This window comes from Sesamum indicum, linkage group LG10 (genome assembly GCF_026168435.1).
Source record: "Sesamum indicum cultivar Baizhima isolate 11 linkage group LG10, ASM2616843v1, whole genome shotgun sequence".
In the NCBI taxonomy this organism is placed as follows: domain Eukaryota; kingdom Viridiplantae; phylum Streptophyta; class Magnoliopsida; order Lamiales; family Pedaliaceae; genus Sesamum; species Sesamum indicum.
In genome coordinates, this window is record NC_142666.1 from 4,534,792 (window position 1) to 4,562,123 (window position 27,332).

Here is a 27,332-nt window from a genome sequence, read left to right on the forward strand (position 1 = left end):
AGAGTTTCTCGAAGGTTTTAGATATAAGGAAACCAAGTTTCAACTAGGTTCCCAGAGCAATTTGTATAGCAGATCTCCATGAGAGATAATTGCTTCCATTTAGTTTTGAAAAAAAAAAGTTTCATATAAGGGTGATTAGTTGTATGTGCATCTCATTGAGATTGAGTTAATCTCTCAGTGAGATCAATCCAATCTTTTTTTGCACCTTGCAAAACACTTTCACCAACCTCAGTCACCATTGCATTTCCTTGATTGTTTACAAGGTTCAAATACACAAATTAGATAGGTTTGCAAAGACCTTCAAAATGAAGGCTCTGATACAGTGTAGAAAAATGTAAAGCAAATCCGGTTTGAGAGTGAAAAAGTCATGTTATGCTGAAAATATTTCTTCGTGTTGAAGAAAATAAAGTAAAACACGCTTAAATACTCTACTCCTGCCTAACACGTGAAGTAGCTAATGAACTAACATACTAACTCGTTGACTAGGACTACATGGTCCAATAAGAGGAAAAATAATAAAAGTGTAATCCTGCTCATTATAAACTTAGAAACAAGAAATACGACTTTAAGGACTTCTTCAATCTTCTTCAATCTAGAGTTGTGCTCGTTGATGCTAAAGCTAAAGCTTCAACACTCTCATCATCCTGCTCCAGCTCCTGCAAATCCATCAATGGTTCAACAAGACCAAGAATACCTAAGTACAGACAAAACAACATGGATCAATGTTGCGCTCACCAACAGGCAGGAGTACACCCATTGCCTCCCATGCTTGCCCACCTTGCAATGTTACTGTCTGATATATGAAATTCAAACATAACTAATTGCATTAATGGAAATTTCATCATTCATTTACATTTAGGTTTCACGAAATATTGACATCATCTACCATAACTGGTAAGAATTCTACAAGTAATAAATTAATTTTCGAGATGATACTTGTGGTTATTTTACTAATTTATTTATACACTTATATGTCACAAACTTTGTTAATCAAATAAGTCTAATTTGAGTTGAGATATGATTATAATTCAATATTCAGATTAGTAAATTAATTTTTTATCATAAGCCAATTTCAATTTACAATTGGATATGAGAAACCTAAAAACACGGTGGAAGAATAGGATAAGGTATAAGAAACTAAGAAAGCTCAATTAAAAAATGGACTGATGATAGCTTTTAACTTTTTCCAGTGTATGTAATAGTTCAATAAGAAACTTAATTTGAAAAGAAACTAATGATAATTGAATCTTCTTTCTTAAATGGGGATCAAAGTTGGTGCCAATTCTCCAAGACAGGAAATCCTGAAAAGGTTGTGCAGTGAGAATGCAATAATCAACCTTCTTGAATGTAAAAATTGATCCATCATAAAGAAATTTGGATTTATAAGTTTTAGGGTAAATAATATAATTGAATTTAGTTTGCTCTAGAATCACTTTAGTCCCTTAAGTTCATTTATTGACTTTAACGTCCCTAAAGTTTAGCTTTTGTCTCAATTTGATCCTTCTAACCATTTTTCTGCCAAAATTTGGTCGATTTGGACTTTTGGGAGGGTATAATGGTAAATTTGAGTTTGATTTTCTCACTTTAGTCCATCAAATGTGTAAAATCATCAAAATTAGTCCTTTTTCTTTTGTACGATGCAATTATCTTATGTGAATAATTAAAACTTTAAACTCTTGTAAACATAATAATAAAAAGCTTAAATTAAAGCAAATATTTTTTTTTTCAAAAATTACAAAAAAAAATCAAAAGTTATGACTAAATTCTATAAAATTATATAATTTAAATATATATTGAAAAATCTAAATTAGTAATTTTCAATCTTAGAAGTTAAAGATAAATCTAAGAAAATTAAATTATTAGTGTTTATTAAATATTAACAGTTACTGTTTTAAATAAAAAGTTGGTGGAATGTACCTATTAACAAGATTTTGTAGTGGATTTCATGTATATAATTTATATTAAGAGGTTTTTATAAAACATTTTCTTTAAAATGAACTATATATTTAGAAAAACCTCTTAAAATGAGCTTTATATAAGCTCAAAAGTCGAATTCACATCGTCTTTGGAGCCTTAGCAACCAAGGCCGATCAAGCGATATCACTTCAAGGTGTTGTGAATGAATTAGGCTGAGTGTGAGCGGGTTATCGCTGATGTGTAGAGGGGGGCAGGTTCACAAGGGATCAATAAGAAGCTGGAGGAGTGTTGAGAAGGTCTGGCTCAGTGGTAGTGGAGGACAGGAGAACCCCCACCACCACAGAAGATCAAAAAATTGGAGACGAAAATAGATTGACTCAGGACGTTGGATGTGGCGGTGAGGGAGGCATTGAAAGAGCTGGAGGTCTTGTTTGTATAGGAAGAGGTGTATTGCAAGCAACGGAGTAGGCTACAATGGTTGAATGAGAGGGACATGTGACGCTCCAAAAGATTATAATATATAATTGGGGAATTAATTGGTAAATTTTTATGAAAATAGGTTAATTAGTAAATAAATTATAGATTGAATTTGGGATATAATAAAACTTGAACGGGTTAAATTGGAGTTCATTATAATATTTGGGACAAATTATATTAATTAAGAAAATTTGGAAGGACGTATTAGGTATTTTGAGAAAGATTTAATTAAATAAAATAATAATAATATATATATAATAATATATATGCATAACTAGATATATATATATAATAATATACATATATATCTATAGTGAAAAGAAAAAAAAAAGAAGAGGGTGAGGATGAGAGTGGGGGCCACCGCCCACCCCACACCTCTCTCCTCTCTCTCATTACATATAATATATATAAGATTACATTATGTAACACAATTGTACTTTATGAAATTTGCAGTCTTTTACTGCGGACGACCAAGAAACAGAAAGGTAAGAATTTTTGTTTTAATTTATATAATTATATTATTTAATTAGTTCATTTATTAAATATTGATTATATTGAGCGATGAACTATTTTATTGGAGTATTTTATGATTTTAGCTATCTAAATTAATGTCAGTATTAAATATCACATTTGATATAAAAATGATGTCGTTGGTTAATTAGATTATTAAATTCGTTAGATTTGAATATTGCTATAGCCAATTTATATAATTCCATCGAAATTGTTAACTAAATACGCAATTCTACGTATTGTTGTTTAATTAAATTATATAATAGCGAGAAATTGATAAGAAATCCGTAGAAATATTCCGAAAATTATCTTTAATAAATGGTATGTTAATAAAGAGGAAAAACGAAGATTTCTACTTCGATAGAAGTGGAATATTAAAGAATTAGTAGAAATTGTATGAATAATATTTAATATTGTATTTAAAAGAAATTATGATATTCTTGATATATTAATTGTATGTGGTATAACTTATTATAGGATACGGGGGTGAGGTGAAAGGACTGACAATTAGCGATTGAGTAGAAAGAAAGGCGTTGTAAGGTCGAGGTAAGTAAATAATTAGTATTATCTATATATGTATCTTTAATTATGATTTTACTGTTATCTGAATTTGTGGTTCATGCTGACATGAATTTATCTGAAAGTATATGAGTGATGGATGATTTGATTTGATTGATGGTATTGTGTACGTGGAATGAGAAAATACGTTGAAATATTATGTTTGTTATTTGATGTGTTGTGGATGTCTGAAAATGAGAATATATGGATATACTGTTTTACGTTATTAGTTGCTTACAAGAATGGTGATATATGAAAATGAGGGAGTGGTGGAAATTGAATATATATTGTGGCGTGAATACCCCTTGATGTGTTGAAAAGCCTATAAGGCGAAATGAAATGAAAAGAGCTTTGATGCGATATGAGAAAGAAATGAAATGAAAAGAGCTTTGATGCGATATGAAAAAGATGTGATGTGAAAAGAGCTATGATGCGAAATAAAAGAGCTATGATGCAAATTGAAAGAGCTATGATGCGAAATGAGATTGATGAGCCGACTGTCAAGGGGATTCACTTAAATTTATATAACGGTGAGATTGAGTTGACGGGAAAAACACGATATCACCTTCTGGTAAGCAAACTAGGAAAAAGGAAGTTTAATTGATTATTTTATTGTGAGATAGTTATGTGGTATACTACAATTGATTATGTTGGAATTAAATTGACTATAATCCATGCATGTTGCCTACTTGTCCTGTTTGGGCTGTGTTTGATATACATATATAGATAGGGCTGAATATTTACTTACTGAGTGGCAGGCTCATCCATCTATTGGCATTTTCTTTCAGGAGTAGACTTTGAGGTGTCTAACTGTTGAAGAATAGGTTTACGCGCTATACTCAGGCAGGTAGGGCCAGTATGTTATTTTCTCCTCTTTGTCAGCTAGAGTACAAATCTTATTTTGTTTGTAAAACATAGGCGTATAGATCAACTGTGGTGAATCACCTGTGGTGTTTTGATTTGTATATATGTGATGTTGTGGGTTGACTATGTTGTTATGACGTTGTGATTACGTATGCACATTGACTAGATGATTATGTGCATTTATATATATAAACACAGGGATTACTATAAGTATGACTTTTAGGGTAGATACAGCCTTTGTAGCGAAGGGGGTGTTACAGGACAGGAATACGTCATTCTTTCATGGTTGAGCATGCAATAGGTCGAATACAAATACCATAACCAGACTCAAGGATGAAGTGGGAGGAGAGGGTATAAGGGTTAAATTTTATTCATATCTACCCATTTATTAAAATTTTTAAAAATGAATATTTTAGTACAAGACTTGACTAAGAGCAATTGAAATAGAATAAGGAGTACTACTCCATTTACAATGAATAAATTAAATCTTATAAAGTACAACTCCTCACATTAAAATGTAAAAGAAGGAAATCGTAACCTTGTCTTTTATAGTGAGACCGTTCAACAGGTCAGGTATGTCCAAAGCCTAAATCTTCATCTCTTTAGTGCACATGGCTTCTGTAGCTAGCTAATGGGCCCCTTCATTCCCATTTCCGTAGTTGTAGCTATATCGAATCTATATTCTGCTCACGAGGTTATTCATTTAGGTTAGCATGTTTTGCAATCTCTAATTCCCTGTTTTTCCTAATTGAATCATGGAAATTACAATTTATGCATCCAGCTCAACCCAAAGTCTTCCCTTTAGTCACGGTAGCCAACTCTTCATATATGTTGTGCTCCGTTCTCGGGTATCTCTAAAAGTGTCGCCATGGTCCTTTCACCATCCTAAATTAAGCTGCCCGTACTAGCTCAACCAGCAGCGTTGCCTCTATCCGTGCTAAGCTTCAGCCAATCTGTCCCTGATCGTTGTCAAGATATTGATACGGCGGGTGCCACGCTTTCCACCGAAAATGCACGGTAATCCATGACACAAAGTGCAAGAGGGAATGAGGGATTATAGGCGAGTGTCTTCCTTACTCTGATATAAGTGGAGAAATATCTGAAGAAATCCCTTACAGTATAAGTTAGTATGTTTCCACTCTTCTCTCAATGTTAGTGTTTGGAGAGAGTACAACAAGATCACTTTTCAGCTTAGTTATTCTGCTAAGCATGAAAGTAAGGAGGTGAGATATATTTTAGTAACGTAAAGCTAGATTGCATAATTGTCTTGTAAAAAAAAAAAAACATCCAAGGATTTTAGCCAAGACTGAGATGCAAGCTTGATTTTTGTCTCTGTTATTGGATGTCATAGTGTGGCACACACTTTGTCAACTCTTACCAAGTCTGCCTGATGTGATTTGAAAAATTTTCACTCACTTTTTCACTACAACGGCCTTCTCAGCCCCACTGCATGCAGTCGCTGAACGAATTCTAACACTTTATTTATGACTCGCTTGTTAGCAAATGTCCGAATTTTGTGTTTCGCCGAGTCTCTTAATGGAATCCAAGACCAGAGGTGAGAGCCCACATTAGTGCAACACTGGCATTTAGATGTTGACGAGGCACCCTGTCATTATATCCATTTGTGTACTAGGATGATGGCATTCAGCAGTAGCAAAAAAAAAAAAATCACCATTATAGGGGTAATTGTCCTTCTGAAGTATCAACCATTAGTTTTAGATCCTTCCCTGGCTCACTCTTAATACGCCAGGGGATTGCGATAGTGAAATGATCGTTGGTCATGTCTTTCTATAGCCAGTCACACTCACCCGCATAGTTTGGACCACAACCACTAGATCTACCACTTCTCATGGGAATTCGACCGCTTCCTACATAAGATCCCACACACTATTCTTCTAATATTCTATAACAGATTCTAAGCCACATTCCACTTTCCCCATGAGCTGGTTGAGGGAGAAATCCCCCAGCCAATCATTAAACCAAAAACTTATATTGTCATCACCAAGTACCTAATATATGTGTTGTTCCGCCTCCTCCCTCACAAGGCATAGTCAGCGTCATACAGTTGACCCATGACACCGTAATTTGATATTCAACGGATGTTAAAGTGGAAAATACTCAGACATCATCTCCAAAGAGACACATTTTGCCAGAACCGCTACCACAACTTCCATAAAACACCATTATAATATCCTGCAAGGCACGAACCCCGAGCCATCCTTCCATTGTGGAAAGACAATGCCGCCACCATCTCATCCAATGCAAGTGGGAAACAAAGAAGTTAGAGCCCTAAATGAATTGCGTCATGAGCTTCTCCATCTGTCCTAGAACTAAGGCTAACGATTGAAAAATGTGAAAGAGGTGCAGTGGCATTCTTGCAACATTGAACTGATCAACACTAATCTTCCCCCTTGTGACGATATTTTTATCTCTAACCGTTGCATAAAAAACCACATATTCCAGCATTAACATCATCAAATAAATCAATCTTTACCTTTCCTTTATGTAACAACGTTCCCAAATATATGATCGACAACTTTCTGAACTAAAAGCCCGTGTATCTCTTTACTCGGAGGATCTGTCACATTGCCGCTAAATTAATAATCATGAAGAGCTTTTCACGTTATGTACTTGTGGCCCCAAGTCTGCTCATAGTGGTGGACAAAGTCCATCATTCTTGTAAAGCTAGATGGCTTACTTTCAGTAAAAACAACGCAATCATTAGTGTAATCCAAATTGGAGAGTTTAGCCTCACCTTGGACATTATAATACATTAAGGGATGCTACCCGAATAATTGGTCAAACCCTCAAGATAGATATTTTGCTATTGAGATAAACAATGCTAGTGATTGTGGATCACTTTGTCATGATCCATATTTTGACTCAAAGAATCCTATCTATTCCTCATCACCAACAAAAAGAAATAACACTTCCTCTACCACGTTCTTGAAGAGTGTAATCTAGGTAAGATGAATTCAAGCTTCTGTAATACCGCATAAAGAAACAACCATTAGCATTTGCCATGTCTAGTTTGATGATGATGTTATGGAATCTTTATTTAGTGTCTATTGCATACACTAATTCATGTACCCTCAACACATTGTCTCTCAACAAATGGCCTAACACAAACCCACTCGTATTTACCAATGCTAGTTGGTTTGCCATGCATGGTCGTGATGCAAACCTTATTTGTGATGTAGCACAAACTTATGGGGTGGAACTCCTTCCATGTGGTGGGATATGTAATCTTTGTATGGGAACAATTATGGTGGCTTTAAATGCTCGTAGCATAGACTGACCATAAAAGAACTCCATTATGTGTGCATGCTATGTTGAACAATATCCCTACAGTGTTGATAAAATTTGAAATTAATCCATCAAGTCTCGTGACACTATCCACCTGAATACCTAAGACCGTTGCTCGTCTATCCTCTAGCATTAATTGCTCAAACAAACGGTCTGTCATGACTAGGTTGATTACATGCTGCAAAATGGTCTAGTTCGGGCGTTGACGGCATATCTCTGTCGTCAGTAAAAAGCTGTTCAAAGAATGTGACAACCGACTCCTATACTTGACTGTGGTCCGTAGTGTATGTCTCATCCACCTCGATTCCATGGACCCTGATTTTGCATTATATTCTTCCTTGTGAGTGAGTGAAAGTACTTTGTACCACGTTCACCATCACTCATTCCCTTATAAGCCTACTTTTTTTTGTCCAAAATATCTCTTTAATAACTAAAGCGTGCAACAACTAAGCAGGCACATGGTTCGTAGCCACAAAGTTATCATAAGGCGGATCCTGCTTAAATCTCTCTCTCTCCAAGTCACCTCATGTTCCTCTTTGGCCACTTTATCTTGCATATTCCCAAAGACTTCTTTATTCCACCAAATTCAACTGAAATAATTTATGTTGTAACCGCCGCATACGGTGTTGATCATTAGTATAGCCCAAACTAATCCATCTAGTCTAAAACACCCGAATGTTTCACCCACATGTGCATAAAACAGAATGAGGATGAGACTGTTTTTGTCTCCAGCCTGACCACGACAAGCATCAATCGGTATTTGGACTCCGTTATCACGAGATGGATAACCTTTGTAACTAAATTAAACTTTCTCTATGCTAGCAACAAGAACACACTGCCTAATCATTGCGATGTTCGTCACTGATACCATGTAGATAGACTGCCCCCAAACCCCCCATCAATCAGCCTTACGTCAATCACCATATTTGCAAAATCTGTCAATGAGGTAATGTTGGGCGTTGTTCCCCCTTTTGTTCTACTCCTGAAAGAATGACACTGAAATCACCACTGACTAGCTTTCTTGAGTACCTAAGATGCCCTCAGATCATTCATAACTCACTTCGCTCCGCTGTACCACATTTAGCATAAACCCAAGTAGCGAACCATGGGTCAAGCTATTTCGGAAAACATAGCCAGATACGAAGGAATTGTTCATCATCACGTAAGGCCTCCAATGTAATACCTCCAAGATTAAAAGCCAGATTTGGTTGTTACAATTAACAATCACAACCAATTAGCAATCACTTGACATAAACCAAACAATGAGCCAGTGATATAATTACTTTTAACTTATTTCTTTTCTTGATTCTTTTCAATCTTTATTAAGTCAACTTATTCCCTATCCCTTTAGTGTTCCATATAAGGCACTTCATTGACAAAGACTTAAGGAGTTTGCTTGGGACCTCGTTATGCTTCTAGCTTGGATTTTACGTTGGAAGTGGACGTCCTTGGATTTTCCTCTTTCCTTGGCTCGACCAGCATCCCACACGTCTACCAACTGGTTATGCTTATGAACGATCTATATTCAAGTAGCTTCATCATTGTATGCAGGAACATAGGCTTATATATTTCTTTCCGATCAGGCAAAAGTATCATATCTGCCAAGTTTAAATCATCCTCCGATACCATTGGATCTTGATTAGCAGACTTCCCTACAAATTGAGTATTCTTGTTGACTAGATTGGTGGCTGGACCAATAGCTACTAGATCAGCCAACCTTCGTCTTCTCTAAATCATCACTAGTCTGGAACACCACTTTGTCCTCGTCAAGATGGTTGTAGGCCGATGGATCTTGTTGTGCCACTCCTATTCGTGTGGCCTCACATGTGTTATCCACTTTGTTGTCTGTGTCCAGGTTAGGGTAATTTGCCTCTTGACAGTCGGTCGCCTTGTCATTTAGGTAGGATTGCACTGTGGTGGCAGTCTGTCGTGCCTCTGCCCCTGTATTCGTGGTGCCAGGGTTGGCGACCTAATGTACTTGCGCCTATTGGATTTCTAAGGACTAATACACTCACCACATTTTCCCCTTATTTTTGTTCCAATAATTTTCTAAGATCTTTCTCTTGAGTTAGTTTCTCAATGATAACTTTCTTTTGAGGATTATCTTTGCAGTCGACCAACCAATGTCCAAGGTGATGACACAAAGTGAAGTAATGTGGGAGGCGTTTGTAATGATTGGTTGGACTACTGTGGCGGCTCTAATACCCAATCCAATCTCCTTCTCCATAGCTCCAAACAAATTCACTTCCACACAAACATTGGTGACACTTGAGCAGACAAGGTTGGCAATGGACTCATCAATTCTCAATGGCGTACTAAACATTTTATCGATGCTAAATAGGGCATTCTTATTGAAGAACTGTACCATAAGCACCAAAACCCTCACCGGAATAGGAACAATGGGAGAACCTTTATTAGCATTGAAGCTAGGGTTCCCTTAGGATTTGCATTGGGAAGTCATTAGGATACCAAATTCTCTTCATCGATATCTTTGTATATTCATATTCTAGAGTGAGCCGAATCAGGACATGCTTGACATTAATTGTGCCGATGGAGAAATCACCTTTATATCCCAATCCGTACATGAATTTTTGTAGGCTTTGCATGACGGGAGATCTGTGATAAAAGTTTTTGAAAAGTGAGTACTTGAATGGGGCTGCTAACTTTTGATTTTTGCCTTCGAGAACTAGACGACCTTGAGTCCTTTATGAGTGGTGATCTCCCCATGCGAGCGGTGGTCGTCGTCGAAGGCGACAGTCTGACAGGCATCCATGCGCTGCTCAGGGACAACCCACCCCATAATTCCTATAGTGCTACGGATCCGATGGCGTAGGATCAATAGTTGATGAGGGTCCAACGGTGGGAGAATTTTCAGTCATGAGGAGAACTAGAAATATCTTATTAACAAGAATAAGTTGTTAATATAAATGTATCAAGAAGTCGTGTATAAAATTGTTACTAAAAATAATAAGTGACAAATATATGATTGTGGTTAATATCGATGCAGCATTAATTCATATTTACAAATTTATATACTTCTTGTCATTAATAATTATGTCATAGTAAAATTAATATTATTGTCACTTAATATATATTATTAATAATAATCTAAAAAATATTATTTGATATTGTCACCAAGAATTTTATAGCCAAAACTGGTTGCATGTACTTGAACTATTTGTTTGTTAATTGGTACATGAATCCGGAGACTGACACACTGTACTTGGACACTTTTTGGGAAAAGAGACAATGCCAGCTCTTTTACTATTTCAAACTGATTGGATACGCTCAAGCTACCCACCATAGCTCCTTTTTTTCATTTTATTTTGATCTTCAAATATAAATTTTAAAAATATTCTGTATGTTTAATGTGTATTTGTAGTATTATAATATAAGATAAGAAACTAATTAAACAAAAAATATAAATAGCTAAAGGTATACAACATGGATGTGCACGCCTCTAATGATGGTTTCGATGTAAGGCCATTTAAAATAAATAAAATTAAGTTATACAATGTATACTGTAATATTTGTTAAATGACCATTTCATTTAAATTCTAAATTATTAAAGAAAAATAATTTTTAATATTTGATATATTAACATAGTCTTCTTGAATGTCTCTCGTAATAAAATTTGTAGTTATTCAAAGAAAGCGTTCTAATTTAGGTAAAATAAACCTAAAACAAGCTAAAAGTAAGGGATATTTCAGGAACCCATGAAATTCGGCTAAAAAATAGCCTAACACCTTAGCAATGATATGAAAAGTATTAAATTCAAACAATAACTGTAGAAAATATGAAAATTAACTATAATCGATTGAAAATAAAAAAATCTAAATAAACATCCAACGGTGATCGAAATAATGAAATTTTGCGATAAATGGTGAACAATGGCCCCTCACAATGATAGTAGTGATGGATTGAGTTTTCCCCGAAAAGAAGATTGAAACGCTAGGTAAATTCCTCCTTAACTCTTTCGAATCAAATGTTATGCAGTTTGTGGTTCCACCACCAAACCACACAACAATGCACTATACTTCGACTTGAAACTTGAGTTATAAGTATAGATGCCTAGTGTAGGATGAGAACCGACATCCAATTTTGTGTCCCAGAATGAGGCCAGGAGATGGTTGATGAAGGCCCATTCTCGTACGGACTCGAAACCTAAATATTCACGTCACTATTCATCTAGTCTCTAGTGTCATGGAGTGTTGCTAGACTATCACCCAGGGTAATGGACTATTTTTTATTATCAGTTAATCGAAAATAATTAATTTAATTAATTATGTTGGTCACGCATGCCTAAGTCTAGTCGAAGGTGAACTTAAAGAGACACGTATTTACCACTAGAATGGGATGGAGTTAATTTAGAATTAATTTTAGAAGAATTGAATTAAATTAATTCTTGGAGTGAATAAATGATTGGATGATTTATTTAGATCAATCCATTGGATGAATGACTTGAAATTTTAATCAATTGGATTAATTAAAATTTTTAGTTAGTCCTTAAATTAATTGGATTAACTCATTTGGACTTGATCCAATTAATTATAAATTGGATTTATAAATTGAAAGAGAGATAAAGGGCTTGAATCTTTTAATTGTATTAAAATATATGGAGTTTAATGTTGGGCTTGTAATTGAATTTGATTTAATTAATGTCCATTAGCCATAGGCTTCATTTAATTTTAATTAAATTGAAACCGATCAATTGAACACAAGCCCAAGGCTTTGGAGTACTTTGACTTGGTCATATATATATATATATATATATATATATATATCCTCAAATCTCAAGGAGCCAAATACAACTCTCCTCCTTAGCCTCGATTTTTTTCTCTTTTCTCTCCATCATTTTTTCTTTGGATTAAAGAAAATTCAAGAAGATCAAATAACGTTAATTGAATAATGCTTATTTGATTTCTTCCATAATCGTTCTTGCTGGCACCAGAAGGTCAAGTCTTGTTAGTGGAAGCGTGGACATCTTTGGATTTCTATGTTGAGATCTCAGTTTAAGCGAAGGAATCAATGTTTGTAGTCCGTTCAACAAATCAATAAGGATATGGTTTTATTTTTCTTTTTGCGCCCTTCGTTCCTTTTCTTGTATTATTCTTGGCCTATATTTATTTTATATATACCGAATGATCAGGAAAGATCAATGATACACCCCTTGATTGGGTATTTACATGTTTTATTTTGATTTAATTTAATTTTTCATGCTTTTGCTGCCCTTCCGTGATCGATCCACTTCCTTTAGATCATTCCTAGTATCCTCTTAGATCCATCCCTATAGATCTTCATCCCAAGGATATGGGAATCCTTACCTAAGTCCTTTATGGAGAATTGAGTAATGGTCATGCTTTCATATCAACTAACATCCTCATATCATTTTCAATAACAAAGATGTCGTTCACGTAAAGCACTAGAAATACAACTAAATTCCCACTGACCTCTTGTATACACAAGTACAAATTTGTTCTTGACAAAATAATAACCCTTTTTTATTTTGTCAAACAAATATTTCAAACTTCGGGAAGCTTGTTTCAACCTATAAACGGACCATTGGAGACGACAAACCTTTTGTTCTTCTTCAATAGATATAAACCCTCCAACTGTTAAGGAACATTGTTCTCACATCCAACTTCCATATTTTATAGTCATAATATGCAGCTATAGTAAGCATAATCCGAATGTACTAGGCCATGGCCACCGAGTAGGTTTCCACATATTTCATGCCGACCTCTAAGTATAATCCTTCGCTACTAACCTAGCCTCGAACATTGTAACCTTCACATTGGCTCCAATTTTCTATTTGTAAACCAATTTACAGCCCACGGGCCTATCTCCTTTAGGTGGGTCTACCAAGGTCCATACATTTTGGAGGCCATTGAGTCTATCTAGAATTTCGTAGCCTCAAGTCATTTTCTAAATTTATATCTGACATCACCTTTCCCTATATCTTTGAATCACTAATTCAATTTAATCGGCCAGCCCAGCATACCGTATCTCATAGGCATTTGAGACACTCTGGCTGGAGAGTTGGAATCTCATAAGTCGAAACTACGGGGGTAAGGATGTTGTCATTGTTTGAAAATTCACCTCACTTGACTCCTCAAGGAGCAATTACTCAAGTTAAGTAGCCGATGGAAAATCCTTTTCTAGGAACATTGTATTTCTCAAAACAAATATCTTTTGTTCCAAGAGGTTGTAGAAATAATACTCCGCAGTTTTCTTTGGATAATCGATGAACCTGCACAAATTAGTTTTCAATCCAGTTTGTCTCCTATTGGTATCTTGACATAAGCAGGACTTCCCCATACTTGAAGGTCTCTATAAGAAGCAGTTTTGCCATATCATATCTCATGTGGTGTTCGCCATGGTCTTAGAAAACACCATGTTCAACAACTAAAAGAATCAATACAGCTTGGGACCGCGGTGGAAGCATGGAAATTGAAGAATTTAAAATGATTTTAAAGGGGTGTTCCCTTTGAAGTTTCTTAGTGTTTGGTATTTGTCAAAAGCATAATAAAGATAAACATATTTGACATGTGGCTAGAGGATGAAAATAAAAAAATACAAAAATTTAAATGAAAACTACCTTGTTTTTTAAGACGACTAGAAGCATGCGTTGTTTCTTTTATATTCTCCCATTCCGTTTACGTGAAAATTTAAGGTAGAATTCCTCTAAGTTGTCTACATCAAAAAGTAGATTTAAAGTTTTTAGTCTATTGCTAGATAGAACAGGGAAAAGAAAATAATTTCAAACAAATATTATTTAATGCTTTTGGATTGTTTAATATTCAAACCTTGAATCAAATTCAAGTAGAACAAGTAGGAGAGTATTTTGAGAGCTTATTAGGGCTGTAATTTCGTGAGTGATATTGAGAGAGAGAGAGTAAGCATGCATGAGAATTATGTGTGTAGTTTCGTATTTTAGATACAAATGAAATTCAAAATTCAAACTTCAAAGTTGACCTCCAAAGTAACCTCACACACACTGACACGCATACAACCTCCCACCATGATGAGAAAAATCATCCCTTTTACTACATCATAGCCGTCCATCATGCTTACATGTAGAGGAGTTTCAACTCCTTCTTAACTTGCTTCAACTTTTTTCAAATGGGTTTGGACTTCAAGTTAGGAACTGACTTAAATTAATCAAATTAAATTAAGCCCAACCAAGATCCATTAGACATATAATTAATACAATTAATTTTAATCCAATTAAATTCAATACTTTATTTAATCTAATTAAATAAATCTAAAACTCAAATACTAATTAATGGATCCAATCAATTAATTAAACCATGCCTAATAAATTAGTTTGATGAATTAAAAGTATCAAGTCCAAAATTAATTAATCCAATAAATTAATTTTTAAACTATCCATCAAATAAAATTTTCAATAATCCAATCATTTATATTCTTATATCCAAGTTTATATATTTTAAATTGTATTCCTCTTTGTTTTTTAGTAATATTATTTTCTTCTTTTAGAAATTATTCTTTATTTCTTCAAAGTTTTGCCGTTGTATAATTTCTATATTTTACTCTTTTTTATGAATTCCGGAGTGTTTAGTTGAAGTTTCTTTAATTTTTATTTTTTAATTATCTTTGTTTCTTTATGTCCCATTGATTGCTTTTGTTTGTTTCATTTATTAGTGATTTTCTATTTAAATATGTCTTTAGTTAAAATAACCCTTTCATATTATTTTCTTTTTTTTTTTTGTCAACCATATAATCATAATTTCTCTACTTAATCTTTAAATGAGTATAAATTTTTAATCCAATAATAATATTTTATTTATCAAATTTTGGATTTATTTATTTAAAATTCTTATTGAATAATAGGTGTGGACTATGGAATAATAGGTATGCAAATTGATGGGTTTTTTTTTTCCTTATATTTTCTAATCAAATTTTCTTTTTAGTCTTTCACTGTTATTCAGGTTGTAAAATTGAATTGCTACTATTTTATTTAAGAATTTAGTTGCTAAGCTTCCGAATATTTTAATTTAATTTCTCCTACTATCGAAATCTAATTAATCTTTCCATGTTCTTCCATGAAAATATTTTTTTTCCTCAGTGGAATGATTTTATGAATATTGCTCTATCAAAAATTTAACATAAAATATATTATGAGTTTTATAGATTTGCATTTATTACAATACAAAACAATTTCAGACTTGATTACTGTATGATTTTTTATTTCAAATTTTGTTAGATTTTTTATTTTTAGTTGCCAAACCCAGACCCATTGTAACGAGTCCAGATCCGGCCCCATTCCCGTACTTTTAAATCAGGGCCAGGCCGAGACCAAGGCCCATTAACTTAAAATGATTTGGTTTGGGTCTGGTATTATACCCGTTCCTATTTGTCTTACTCGGACCCAATTTTACCCAAATTCTCTCTGCAACTTCTGATTTCATGAACGAAAAAGTGTTTTTCATCTCGCAATTCTCAATCTTCGTCTCCATCAGCTCCACTCCCTTTCCAAATGCATTGCCTTCATCGCCATCTCAGTCGCTTCCATGCTACTTTCTCCGCGTTCTATTTATTTTCTTCGTTAGCTGCAGAGCGACTATCCCTGTGTTTCAATGGATCCAATGAAATCCCTTCAAGTAAATAATCAACAAAGTACATCCATACTTTTCTAGCCTCGACGCTATTGCTTTTGAAGAAAATTGAACGATTTTCTTCAACATGACAGACAATTGCTCTAATTCTTTCCAAGTTTTTAGCTTTTTGACATCTTCATAGGTTTCCCAAACTAGAAGTATATAAGAAATTGTAAGTAGAATAAGCAACTCAACTATATAAAACTCGTCATGTGCAAAACTTGCACTTCCGTCCTTTTGACAGGAAGCAATTTGCATTTTTGCTTTTTCTTGAGTTTTCTTTTAAGGGGTTTTCCTATATTAGTGTTTTCATGAGAGCAACTATTGAATTTAACTCGATTTTACATAGAGAGTTAAATATATAATTTTTATATTTCAACAGATACATACTAAAATACAAATACATTGCGTGTGAGGTGTAATCTTAATTTTTCAATATTGATTATTTTTGTTCTTTCTCTATCCTTAAATAATGTGTTGACATAATATATTGATATTATATATATTTATTTATTTTTTATTTTGAATTTAAATATTTATGTATGACAATAAGTAGATTTGAAGAAAGAAAAGGAAGAAATGAGTAAAATATTTTAATGACAAAACTTTAATGGAAAATATTGATAGCCAAACTTGATTATTAAAAATAAACTCCTAACCAATATTTATACATTTGGCCTCCTCAAATGGACGGTAAAGATTAATTTCAATCTTGTGGTGCGAAGCTCTCAAAACCTCTTTAAAAATATTTTCAAATCCTATAAGCTTCTAGACTTATATAATGATCTTTCTTAAAACTTCTCTCAATTTTTATAACTGTCTAAAATCTTACATCTAGAAAGACATTATTTCTTGAGGTTATATGCAAAATATCCCCTGTATTATTCAAAGGTTTAAAAAAGATTCTGCGAAAAAAAGTATACCATTTTAAACCCTCATCTTGTATTTTACAAAAAGAGCACATTGCCTCTATAGAGAATTTTAACATTAGTCTAAAGCTGCAATGACTAAAAATCCTTCCACATATACATAGCCTAACTGCATTGACATCTTAAATTAATTCAACTATCGAAAAACCTCTATAAATTAATACTTTATAAATTAATAAATTTTTTAAAATAATAAAATCTTCCGTTCTCAACTTGGGCCTTTGTAAAAGAATCATCAAATTCGATAAGTTAATAAGATAATAATTTTTTGAAAAATTTCTTTATAAATATTAGGTCAGATTAAAACTCTAAATTAATAATTCATAAATATTACAAATATAAATATTAATTATGAAGTTTGTAATGTTTTACGCATTTAATCATTCATGGATGATTTTGCCATGCCTTTTAAATGAGAAGACATGGTTGGGTGTTATGAATTATTTTATTTTCATATTGAGATTTATATAGTATATGTTTTATTCATCATGCATGAATATATTTAATTAGCTATAATAGTTATTTAAGCGCAACGAATTAATGTAAATATGTATACTTAAGTAATTTCAATAAATTAATACATGCATCCATGAATATAAAGTTAATTGTATACAATAAATTGATATTATACATGAATATATTTAATTAGTTACAAAAGAATTGGTTGATGCATATATGAATTCATTTATTTTCAATATATATATACTAAATTTGTTGAATTTAAAAAGTTTATCTTTTAATTAATAAAATATTAATTTATCGATATATTAATATCTCTCTAAATTAATAAAATTTTATGGTCCCAAGGTTATTAATTTATAGAGGTTTTACTGTAATTTAAAATCGAACAAAAGCCCATCAATTTATTTTAATCAAATTAAATAAACTAAAGCACAGTCTATTGATTAATTAATTCAATTAACTAATTAAAATAATTCCAATTAACTTAATCGTATTAAGTTTAATATTTAATTAATCCAATTAATTAAATCTTGAGCTTCCATATATTTAATTAAATCTTAAGCTATCCATCAAATTGACTTTCCAACAAATGATTCAATTGTTTAATAATTTAATTTCCACGAATTTAATATAATCAAATTAAATTAATTTATTTGTTTAGAATTACTTTCAAATTAATTATACTTTTGTAATGATTTGTGTGTGACTCTTTAGGTTCACACTTAACAAGACTTAGACTTGTATTCAACACAATTAACGAATTAAATATAATTTAATTAGTTGCTTCTGATTAACCATTAATCTAGAAGCGCCTGGTTAATCAAAAGCGCCCGCCACCATGAGTGACCGTCTAGAAATCGTTTATGCCACTACAGACTAGGAGAATGTGTTGTGAATATTTAGGCTCCCAAGTACCATACATGTATGGTCCATCTATCAACTGTCTCTCAGTCTAAGTCTAGGATATGGAATTGGGCATCGGTTCCAATTCTGGACTAGACAGCTATACTGAATACTCGAGAAACGTTTACTCTATTGATCTACATAGAAAATCATTCTCTATGTAGATCATTGTAGCTACAAACTTAAGGAGCTTCAAACACATCTCAGAGCGCATATGAAACTTAACTATCATTTAATGAGAGGTGATATATTCTATCTTGAAATCCACCGTTTTTACTACATGCCATGACTGAACCAAGCAATGCTTATAATGACCACATCAAAGACACGCTCATCTCTCGTCAAGTCCAAGACATGTATGTGACTGTTGTGATTCCTCAAGTCGAGAACTAAATCCCATACTATCAGAGTCGATGAATACCAATTCTACGAATCAAGCCTCAAAGGTTTAGATATGACGATTTCTCTCTAGTAAGTTTAGTCGACTTGACAATCATTGTCAACCACCTACTAAAGTTATATACACATCCGATGTATGACATAGATGAAATGCGACATCATCTAATGAATGTAATAATTAGTTAAGTCTCAATAAGGCTGTTAGTGTAAATGTACACAAAAGGTTGGTGGTTGTGGTCGTTCATGGTCGTGGTTTAGCAGGATGCAGAATATTAGGCCTAGCTCATATATTAATATTGATCATTTAATAACTATTTGAAATTGGGATAGACTTTGATAATAGAATTTCACAAAATTATTTTTTTGGATTTAATTTCTAAATCAGTTGCTGGGAAATACAATAGATAGGATAACATAATCAGAACACGGAGAAAAAAAAAAGAAAGTTAATATTTCTACTCTATTTTCTAAAATTTTATTTATTGAGAAATTAGATGTAAAATCCAATCCTCTATTTCTTTTTAAATAACTAAGGTTTCGTTTGATTCAAATGAGAGAAAAAGAAAAGTGGAAGGCTGAGGGGGAAGGAAAGATAATAATTTTCCTTCAAGTTGTTTGGTATGATTGGAAGGGAAACAAATCTCAAATATTTCGAGAAATAGATTGAGAGGAAAAAATTAATTTTTGTAATTTCCTATATAACTCTTCTTTTCATTTTTTGTATTAGAAAATAAAAAAATTAATATTATATTAGTATGATTTTAGTATATAAAAATTTAAAAATCTTATTAATAAAAATATTAATCAAATAAGAAGAAGAATATTTTCTATTAATAAAAATTTTAATCAAAATGAGTAATGTTCATTTATTTTAAACTGTTTAGTTTAAACAAAATAAAAATTACTAACAATATTTCAAATAACGAATTCGAGTTTAAACATCAGTACCCTTGTTGGTACCAAAAATAATTTCAGAGAAAAATTATAATATACATATATATATATATATATGAGTAATAGGGTGAATAAGAATAAAATTGTACTTATTTTGTCATTTTTGCCTTATACTTCCACATTTTCACCCAATTCTGAACGGAATTAAAATTGGACTCCGGATGAATTTCATATATAAATTGAATTTTACTTTACTTCCATCTCTTCCCCTTAACCAAATTCCAAATTATCTTACACATTTATTTTTAATTTCACTTCTCTTATACTTCCTAATATTGTTAGTTAAATATACATAAGTGCAATATTATTTGTCTTTATCTAAAAAAGATTTACCAACTTGTTAAGATAAATTGGTTAGTAATATAATCTAAAATTTATTTTTAATATTAAATAATACTTTAATATTTTTATATTTGTTGATTTATTTTAATTTTAAAATTTCAATTATTCATTTATTTTAAAGTTTTAACTATTTATAATTTATTGATTTATTTCTTAAACACATAATCCTGCTTATTTTGACTGCCATATCTCTATAGTCTCTTTGAAATTTTATTTTGCCACTAAAAAAATTATTGTTTACTTGTTACTTAAATTTAGATAAATGTATCGTCATTGCTTTTATCCAAAAGATATTCTCATTTTTCTACACTTCAAATTTATTTTCGTATTCAATATATTTTTGTATTTTTAACTTATTAATCACCTTAATTTTAATTTATTTATTATTTACTTATTTTTATATTTGAAACTAAATTATTCGTAATTATAATTAAATACAATAAAGATTTTAATATTATTTATAATATAAAATTCAATCCATCAATTTTGAAGTATCAGAAAAGAAAATCGGAACCAAAAATTCATTCCGTATAACTAATATACTGCAGAAGTGTATTTTAACCAAAACGTCGCAACTCAAAATTCTAATCCGTAAACATTGCAAACTCAAAACTAAAACTAAAACTAGAAGTATATAAAAAACAGTAAGTAAAATAAACAAAACTCAACTATATCAAACTTGCGGGTGCAAAACTTGCACTTTTGTCCGTCATCAACACTTCACCTCCTTCAGCCCATAGGCTAAGTACAGAAAAGTTGGATCAGTCGCGCCATCTTTGTAATATGCAAACACTACCGTCCCATCGTCGTGCATGCTCTCCCCAACAAAACTGTTATCAATCAAATTAAACGTCATATTATGCACGTACTAATGGGAAGATGATCAACAACTTTCAACATGAAGTTTGTTTCACCAATATCACTTGAAACATAATGCGTATATATGACTCCCTTTGTAAACTTAGGTTCAATGCAAGTAGGCCCTGTTGTGATGATAGAAACAGATAACAGCAATTTAAGGGGGATAAGAAAGCGTTTGGTGCCGGAGGCAGTGATTCAGGGGTCACGTTGCGTTTTTCCTGATTTAGGGGGATTTTCTATTTATTAATATTTTCACAGGGAGTAAAATGCAATTAACCCACGCGGATTTCTTTGTAAGAATGGAGATTCTTGAAAGTGGAAATAATCTATGAAAGTACAAATTCACTTACAATTGAAGATCCTTCAGTTTCGAGAGAAGGAACTTAGTAGCTCCCTCGATGTTTTTCTTGAACGACTCTTGCTTCTCGGATGCCAACTTGGGCGTCAAATTCTTGATGTACTTTTTGATATAAGCAACAAACTGCTTCTTATCAAAAGCAGGTTGCTCCTGGAAACAACCACCACAAAGTATTAAAATACACAAGTAGAGAAATAGTAGTTCAATTTTTCAAAGGAATAAAACAAGAACAAAGAACGAGCAGCTTAAACCATGTCATGAATTACCTGAAGCCTGAAGGTGTCCACAATGTCGACAACCTTGACGGCTTGGTCATCAACGCCTTCATCTTCTCCCCCACCTTCGGCAGAAGGATTGGCCCCAATATCTACGTTAACCGCGCCTTTAACGACCCACTATACATGAAACATTGCAGAAAAATTAATCTAACCAACCAAAAAACTTCACAACATAAAAACCAATATCAAATCTACAAAGAAAAGATTTTGATGGTTCCTACCTTGCCTGCCACTTCCCACAAAATCCCATTCTCGATTTCCTTGTAAGGGAAAGAATCAGAAAGAAGCTCGTCACCTAAAAATTAATAGACAGACTTTAGCAATTATCATGCAAATCAATCATATATAAGGGAACTCAGATTGATTAAGAAAACTTTGAATCCTGCGTATTAGCTCTAATTATGAATTCGTAACATAATTTAGGCAAACAGCAAAAGCCCGTTTCGATTCGTGCCTATATCAGAATGGATAAACCCCGAAAACTCACACTGCAGACCCTCATTAATCTTTAAGCAGCACAACAACATATCAAACGAAAGCACCTAAATTCTTGGGATCCAAAAAGTAATTTAAAATTTCATGTCCAAACCGCGACTTATACAAACTCCATCAATTCACGAACCAAATTTCAGGCAGCCCATCCATGTTCAGATCAATCTTCAAGTTTTCGAAAATAATGAAATCATCCCCAATAAAAAGCAACACATAATTCCAAATTCAGCACAAAGAAAAGGAGAAACAAACTCTCCGTCATCAAAATAACCACACAGAAGCAATGAAATACAAACAGAATTTAAAGAAGAAAAAAGCCAAAAATTACATAACTCGAACAACACAAAGAAAATAGGAAAAGGGAAAGTACCAGAGATAAGATCCTGGTAAACCAACATGATTGGAACAGCCTTTTTACTTTTCACAAAGATTTGATCTCTCTTTTAATCTCTCATAGAGAAAAGACAGAAAAGCTAGAAAAGGCTGAGGCAGTAAGAGGAGGAGAGGAAGACGGATGTATCTGAGAATACTTGGGGGGTGGGACAGGTTTTATAGAGGAGAATTTAACGTTGAATGAGTGGAAGAGGTTGTATTTCACCACGTTTCTTTTCTACTTGCAATTCATTGTCCCAATCCCACTCTACCTGGTTTATTATGTGGATGGAATTTTCTACTTTAAATTTTATTTTATTTTATTTTATTATATTTAATATATGTTAAATATGTTTTTCGAGTGTAAATGTGAATTTTGTACCATTTGATTGATTTTTTAGTAATATTTTTTTTATGATTAAATTATATCAAATTGCGTCTTAGTAAAAAGTTGTAATTTTTAGCTTATAATTCCACCTGGATTCTTTTATATTTAATTACTCATTATGTATATTAAATATGTTTTTAATTTTTTAAGGTTAAATTACATGGATAATTTTGAGGTTGGGTCTCATAGCACAAACAATCTTTGCCTCAAGGTGTACAGTGGGCCGAATCGATTCAAAACTGACACGAGTCAGTCCGAAAAAATCTAGTCCAAGACCAACCCACTACTGTTCAAGACGGGTCCTATAGTGGTCCTAGGCCTTTAACTGGGCTCCAATTGGGCCCATTTATAAATTTAGGCCCAATTCATGAACCGACCCAATGAGGCATGACCCGACTAGACCAAGAATAGGCATGAATATGCCTATTTTATTTTTCTCTTTTTTTTTTATGAAATAGATGTTTTCTTTTGATCAATTACGTAAATTTATGATGTTATTATAAAATAAAATAAATAATAAATTAAATAACACAAATAATAGTTAAGATTATATAATGAACTTAAATAATAATTTGATGAACTAGCTTACAATAATAAACTTAGATAATAATAAACTCAAAAAGATTTAAAATAAACTTTAATAAACAAAGAGTATTAATGAATGAAAACACTAAAATTTACATGTAGAACAATAAAGATAATAGTTTTAGAGTTTCAAAAGTATAAAAGACTACAAGAATAATTAATTATTGGAGAATAAAATGAAACATATATACCATGCATTATTTTCACAAAAAAAAAAAAATGGTGCAGCAAGTCTGCCCAGGCTTGACTCAGGACAGGTGGTCCTCAGCCATTGGGCTGGATTGGTCCCATATTTCAATAACCAACCCAGAACTGGCTCGATCCTAAGCATGCTTGGGCCAATCTAGTCAATTTTTTTATTGGTTTAATCTGGTCTTGGATTGGACTAGCCCAACTCACTCCACTACACATCTTGACCCCTGTTGTTTGCGAAATTAAATTAGGAAGTGTCGATTTAATTTTTCAAGTGTATTTATAATTTTTAAGGAGGTGCACATGTAATTTACCATTTCTTCAGTTAAATTTAAGGGAAAATTACACAAACACCCTTCGAGGTCCTGTTAATTATACAAATACTCCTTGTGTTGTGAAAAATTAAAAATACACCCCTCAAATTTTAATTGTAATTATAAACATGCCCCCTATTTAGGGGAAAAGTTCTACAAGTTCACACCTTGTAATAAATTACAATAATATCCCCTCAAAGGATGTGCTTTTAATTTTACAAATAGCAAGAAGTATTTATATAATTAAACTAGTTTTTAAATTGTGTTGATATAATTTACAATACCATAAAAATGATGGTACTTTTGAAATTCAGTACAATTTGCATTTATATCAATTCTCTCGCAATCCATTATTTAATAATCAATTATGCAACCATAAGATCAAACTGAGCCATATATATCACGTATATATAAATCAGGTCGCCCATCTTATTTAAATCAAATTTAATTTTTTATTATAATCTTTAATCCATACATAAAAATATACATGCTATGTGTAAAAACTTTTCTTTAAATATGGTAACTGACATATATAGTATGCATATACTCAATCAATAAGATTTGGAATATAATCTTCCAAATATGGTTAATGACTATATGTAGATACCTTTGAATTGTTTATGTTTGGAATTTTAATTCTTCTCAAATTATATATTGTTGAAAATTGGGTAGATTTGGTCAATATTTGCCGGCTCAATTGATAAAATATAGGGTAAATTGTATCTTTTGTTTCCATACTTTAGGTCAACTATTAAAATCGACTTTAGTTTTCAATTTTTTTTCAAGCACGATTTCGGTCCCTGATCTTTATAAAATGTTAAAATTGAGGTTAAAACTAAAAAAACCGCCATGTTCCAGAGTTAGCCGATCGTGTTGGCAGGTTTGCACAACTGAATATGAATAAATCAACATGGTACAGAACAAATACAACTTAAGTAAAAATGCAAGCTGCATCTAAATTTGCTGGCCAAGATGGTCAGCTTCGCTGCCTTCTTCTTCTTCTTCTTCTTCTTCTTCTTCTCTTTTTTTTTTCCTTATAAAGTAAGAGCTGTTAACTATTATTTTTAAAGAGATTTTGAGAGCTTCGCACCACAAGATTGAAATTAATCTTTACCGTCCATTTGAGAAGGCCAAATGTATAAATATTGGTTAGGAGTTTATTTTTAATAATCAAGTTTGGCTATCAATATTTTCCATTAAAGTTTTGTCATTAAAATATTTTACTCATTTCTTCCTTTTCTTTCTTCAAATCCACTTATTGTCATACATAAATATTTAAATTCAAAATAAATAAATAAATATATATAATATCAATATATTATGTCAACACATTATTTAAGGATAGAAAAGAACAAAAATAATCAATATTGAAAAATTAAGATTACACCTCACACGCAATGTATTTGCATTTTTGTACGTATCACTTGAAATATAAAAATCATATATTTAACTCTTTATGTAAAATCGAGTTAAATTCAATACGTATCAATTAGTTTGGGAAGTGTTACACTTTAAGTATCCGGAGGTGCTAACAGAAAAACATATGCGGCGAGTGGTGATTATTGGTATTGGTTTTGTGGCCCAAATCCAATGTAACATTTGGTATTTGCAGCGCGCCATAAAAGTCGCATGCATGAGAGGTTTTGATTCCGCTCCAACCAAATTTAACAGTCATGAGCGAGAAGAGGAGGAGGGCAAGCAATGAATAGAGAGGGACGAGAGCAGAAAAATATCTCCAAATTCTCTTCTCTACTCTCTCTCTGCCTATATCGAGAATCTCATTCAAAGAATCGGCTAATCACATTCCATTTCCTGGAACCAATCTTCTTGCGGATAATAATAAACAAGAGCTCTATATATCCTGCTTTTCCATTGCATTCTGTGTGGTCTTTTATTTGTAGGGTTTCCCGTGGATAGTTGTTTCTTTCTTTCCTTTCTGTTTGTAAGGATGCAGATTTTGGAGCACGGAGACGATCATTATGACCCTCGGTTTTCGACTGAATCCTTGTCATGTATACTTCCCCCAATGGCACACATTGATTCCCCCAAACGGAGCCTTTCTTACCATGAGCTTTTTCAGCACCCCCTCTGGCTCTCTATTCTCAAACTGGATGGCTCATCTTTCGACATTGAGGTGTCGAGCACGGGGACAGTTGGGGAGCTGAAGGAGGCAGTGGAAGCAGCATTTGATCATTTGCCAAAGAAGGGACCTGGTAGTGTTTCATGGGAACATGTGTGGGGACAGTTTTGTCTTTGTCATGAAGGCCAGAAGCTACTGAACGACAGCGATTATATTGGAATGTTAGGCATCAGGGATGGTGATCAGCTGCAGTTTGTTCATAATGCTTCCGATACCTACAATTTGGTTAAGGAACCATCAGAGAGAGAGGACCCTGATTCTGATCATGAACCCTGCATTTGCAGTTGTGAAGACGGACAAAAAGATGATGGTCATCATACATGGAATTTAGAGGAGAACCAAGATGATTGTGCTGAGACAGAGGACGGTATCATTTCACGTTGTGAACACAGGATAAATCACTTGTTAAGAGGGTGGTTCCCATACCGTAGGTTGTTGAGCGACAAAGAGAGGGGTAGCTCAAGACATTCTGACAACAGATTAGGAAGTTTCAAGAGTCTCTTACGATGTTCCAGCTGTAAGTGTGAATCTCGGAGAGAAACTTGGGATGGAGAGTAACTCGTGGACAGTTGTATATCCAACTCTTTGGGACTGCTCGCATTGAACACTGGTGTTAGATTTCAGTTGGAAGTTAACTTTCTAACCCCACATGGTAATGCCAGCAAGGTCTCAATAGCCATCGAAGCTGTATTTGTGTAAAGGAATACGCAGATACATGCAGTTGCAAACTGCAGAAATGAGTTGTTTTGTGCTTCATATTCTTCAAAAAAAAAAAAAAAAAAAGAGTATCCGGAGGTGGAGTGCTGTTGTGCTGTTTTCGCAGTAGTTGGTTCCGTTTATGCAAATATGGTTGCTGCTTGAACGTGAAATTTGAATTCGTTTTAAGTTGAATATTTGTGATTCAACCTACATTACCTATTGATAATTTTTGGAAACTAGCAAGAGTCCAGTTGCACAGTTGATTTAATTTTCATTTTCCGTTTTGCAAGTATTTCTTATTCCTTTTAACGTCGGCTACATTTTTTATGAATGCGACTACTCCATAAATAATGACAATCTTCCACACGATTTCTTTATTTTGTATCAACAGAGTACAACTACTAGAGAAAA

General features: G+C 32.9%; 2 protein-coding genes across 2 annotated transcripts; one reads left to right on the plus strand and one right to left on the minus strand.

Moving 5' to 3' along the window:
- Positions 1-20,752: 20,752 nt before the first annotated feature.
- Positions 20,753-22,798, minus strand: LOC105172389 (Methionine sulfoxide reductase (MSS4-like) family protein). Its single transcript, XM_011093785.3, has 5 exons — positions 22,602-22,798; positions 21,961-22,034; positions 21,728-21,856; positions 21,454-21,611; positions 20,753-21,072 (listed from the first exon to the last, which is right to left on the minus strand). The coding sequence occupies exons 1-5, from the start codon at positions 22,627-22,629 to the stop codon at positions 20,955-20,957; spliced, it is 507 nt and encodes a 168-aa protein (XP_011092087.1). The 5' UTR covers positions 22,630-22,798; the 3' UTR covers positions 20,753-20,954.
- Positions 22,799-25,811: 3,013 nt separating this feature from the next.
- LOC105172388 (uncharacterized) lies at positions 25,812-27,020 on the plus strand. Its single transcript, XM_011093784.3, has one exon. The coding sequence runs from the start codon at positions 26,031-26,033 to the stop codon at positions 26,778-26,780; it is 750 nt and encodes a 249-aa protein (XP_011092086.1). The 5' UTR covers positions 25,812-26,030; the 3' UTR covers positions 26,781-27,020.
- The last annotated feature ends 312 nt before the right edge of the window (positions 27,021-27,332 follow it).

Excerpts from the sequence above, each read along its gene's own strand:
- LOC105172389 (XM_011093785.3), bottom strand. The coding sequence starts at position 22,629 with ATGTTGGTTTACCAGGATCTTATCTCTG. Across the intron at positions 22,035-22,601 it reads TTACCAGGATCTTATCTCTG|GTGACGAGCTTCTTTCTGAT; the intron begins GTACTTTCCCTT and ends ATTAATTTTTAG. Across the intron at positions 21,073-21,453 it reads AAACTGAAGGATCTTCAATT|TTTTGTTGGGGAGAGCATGC; the intron begins GTAAGTGAATTT and ends GATTGATAACAG.
- LOC105172388 (XM_011093784.3), top strand. The coding sequence starts at position 26,031 with ATGCAGATTTTGGAGCACGGAGACGATCATTATGACCCTCGGTTTTCG.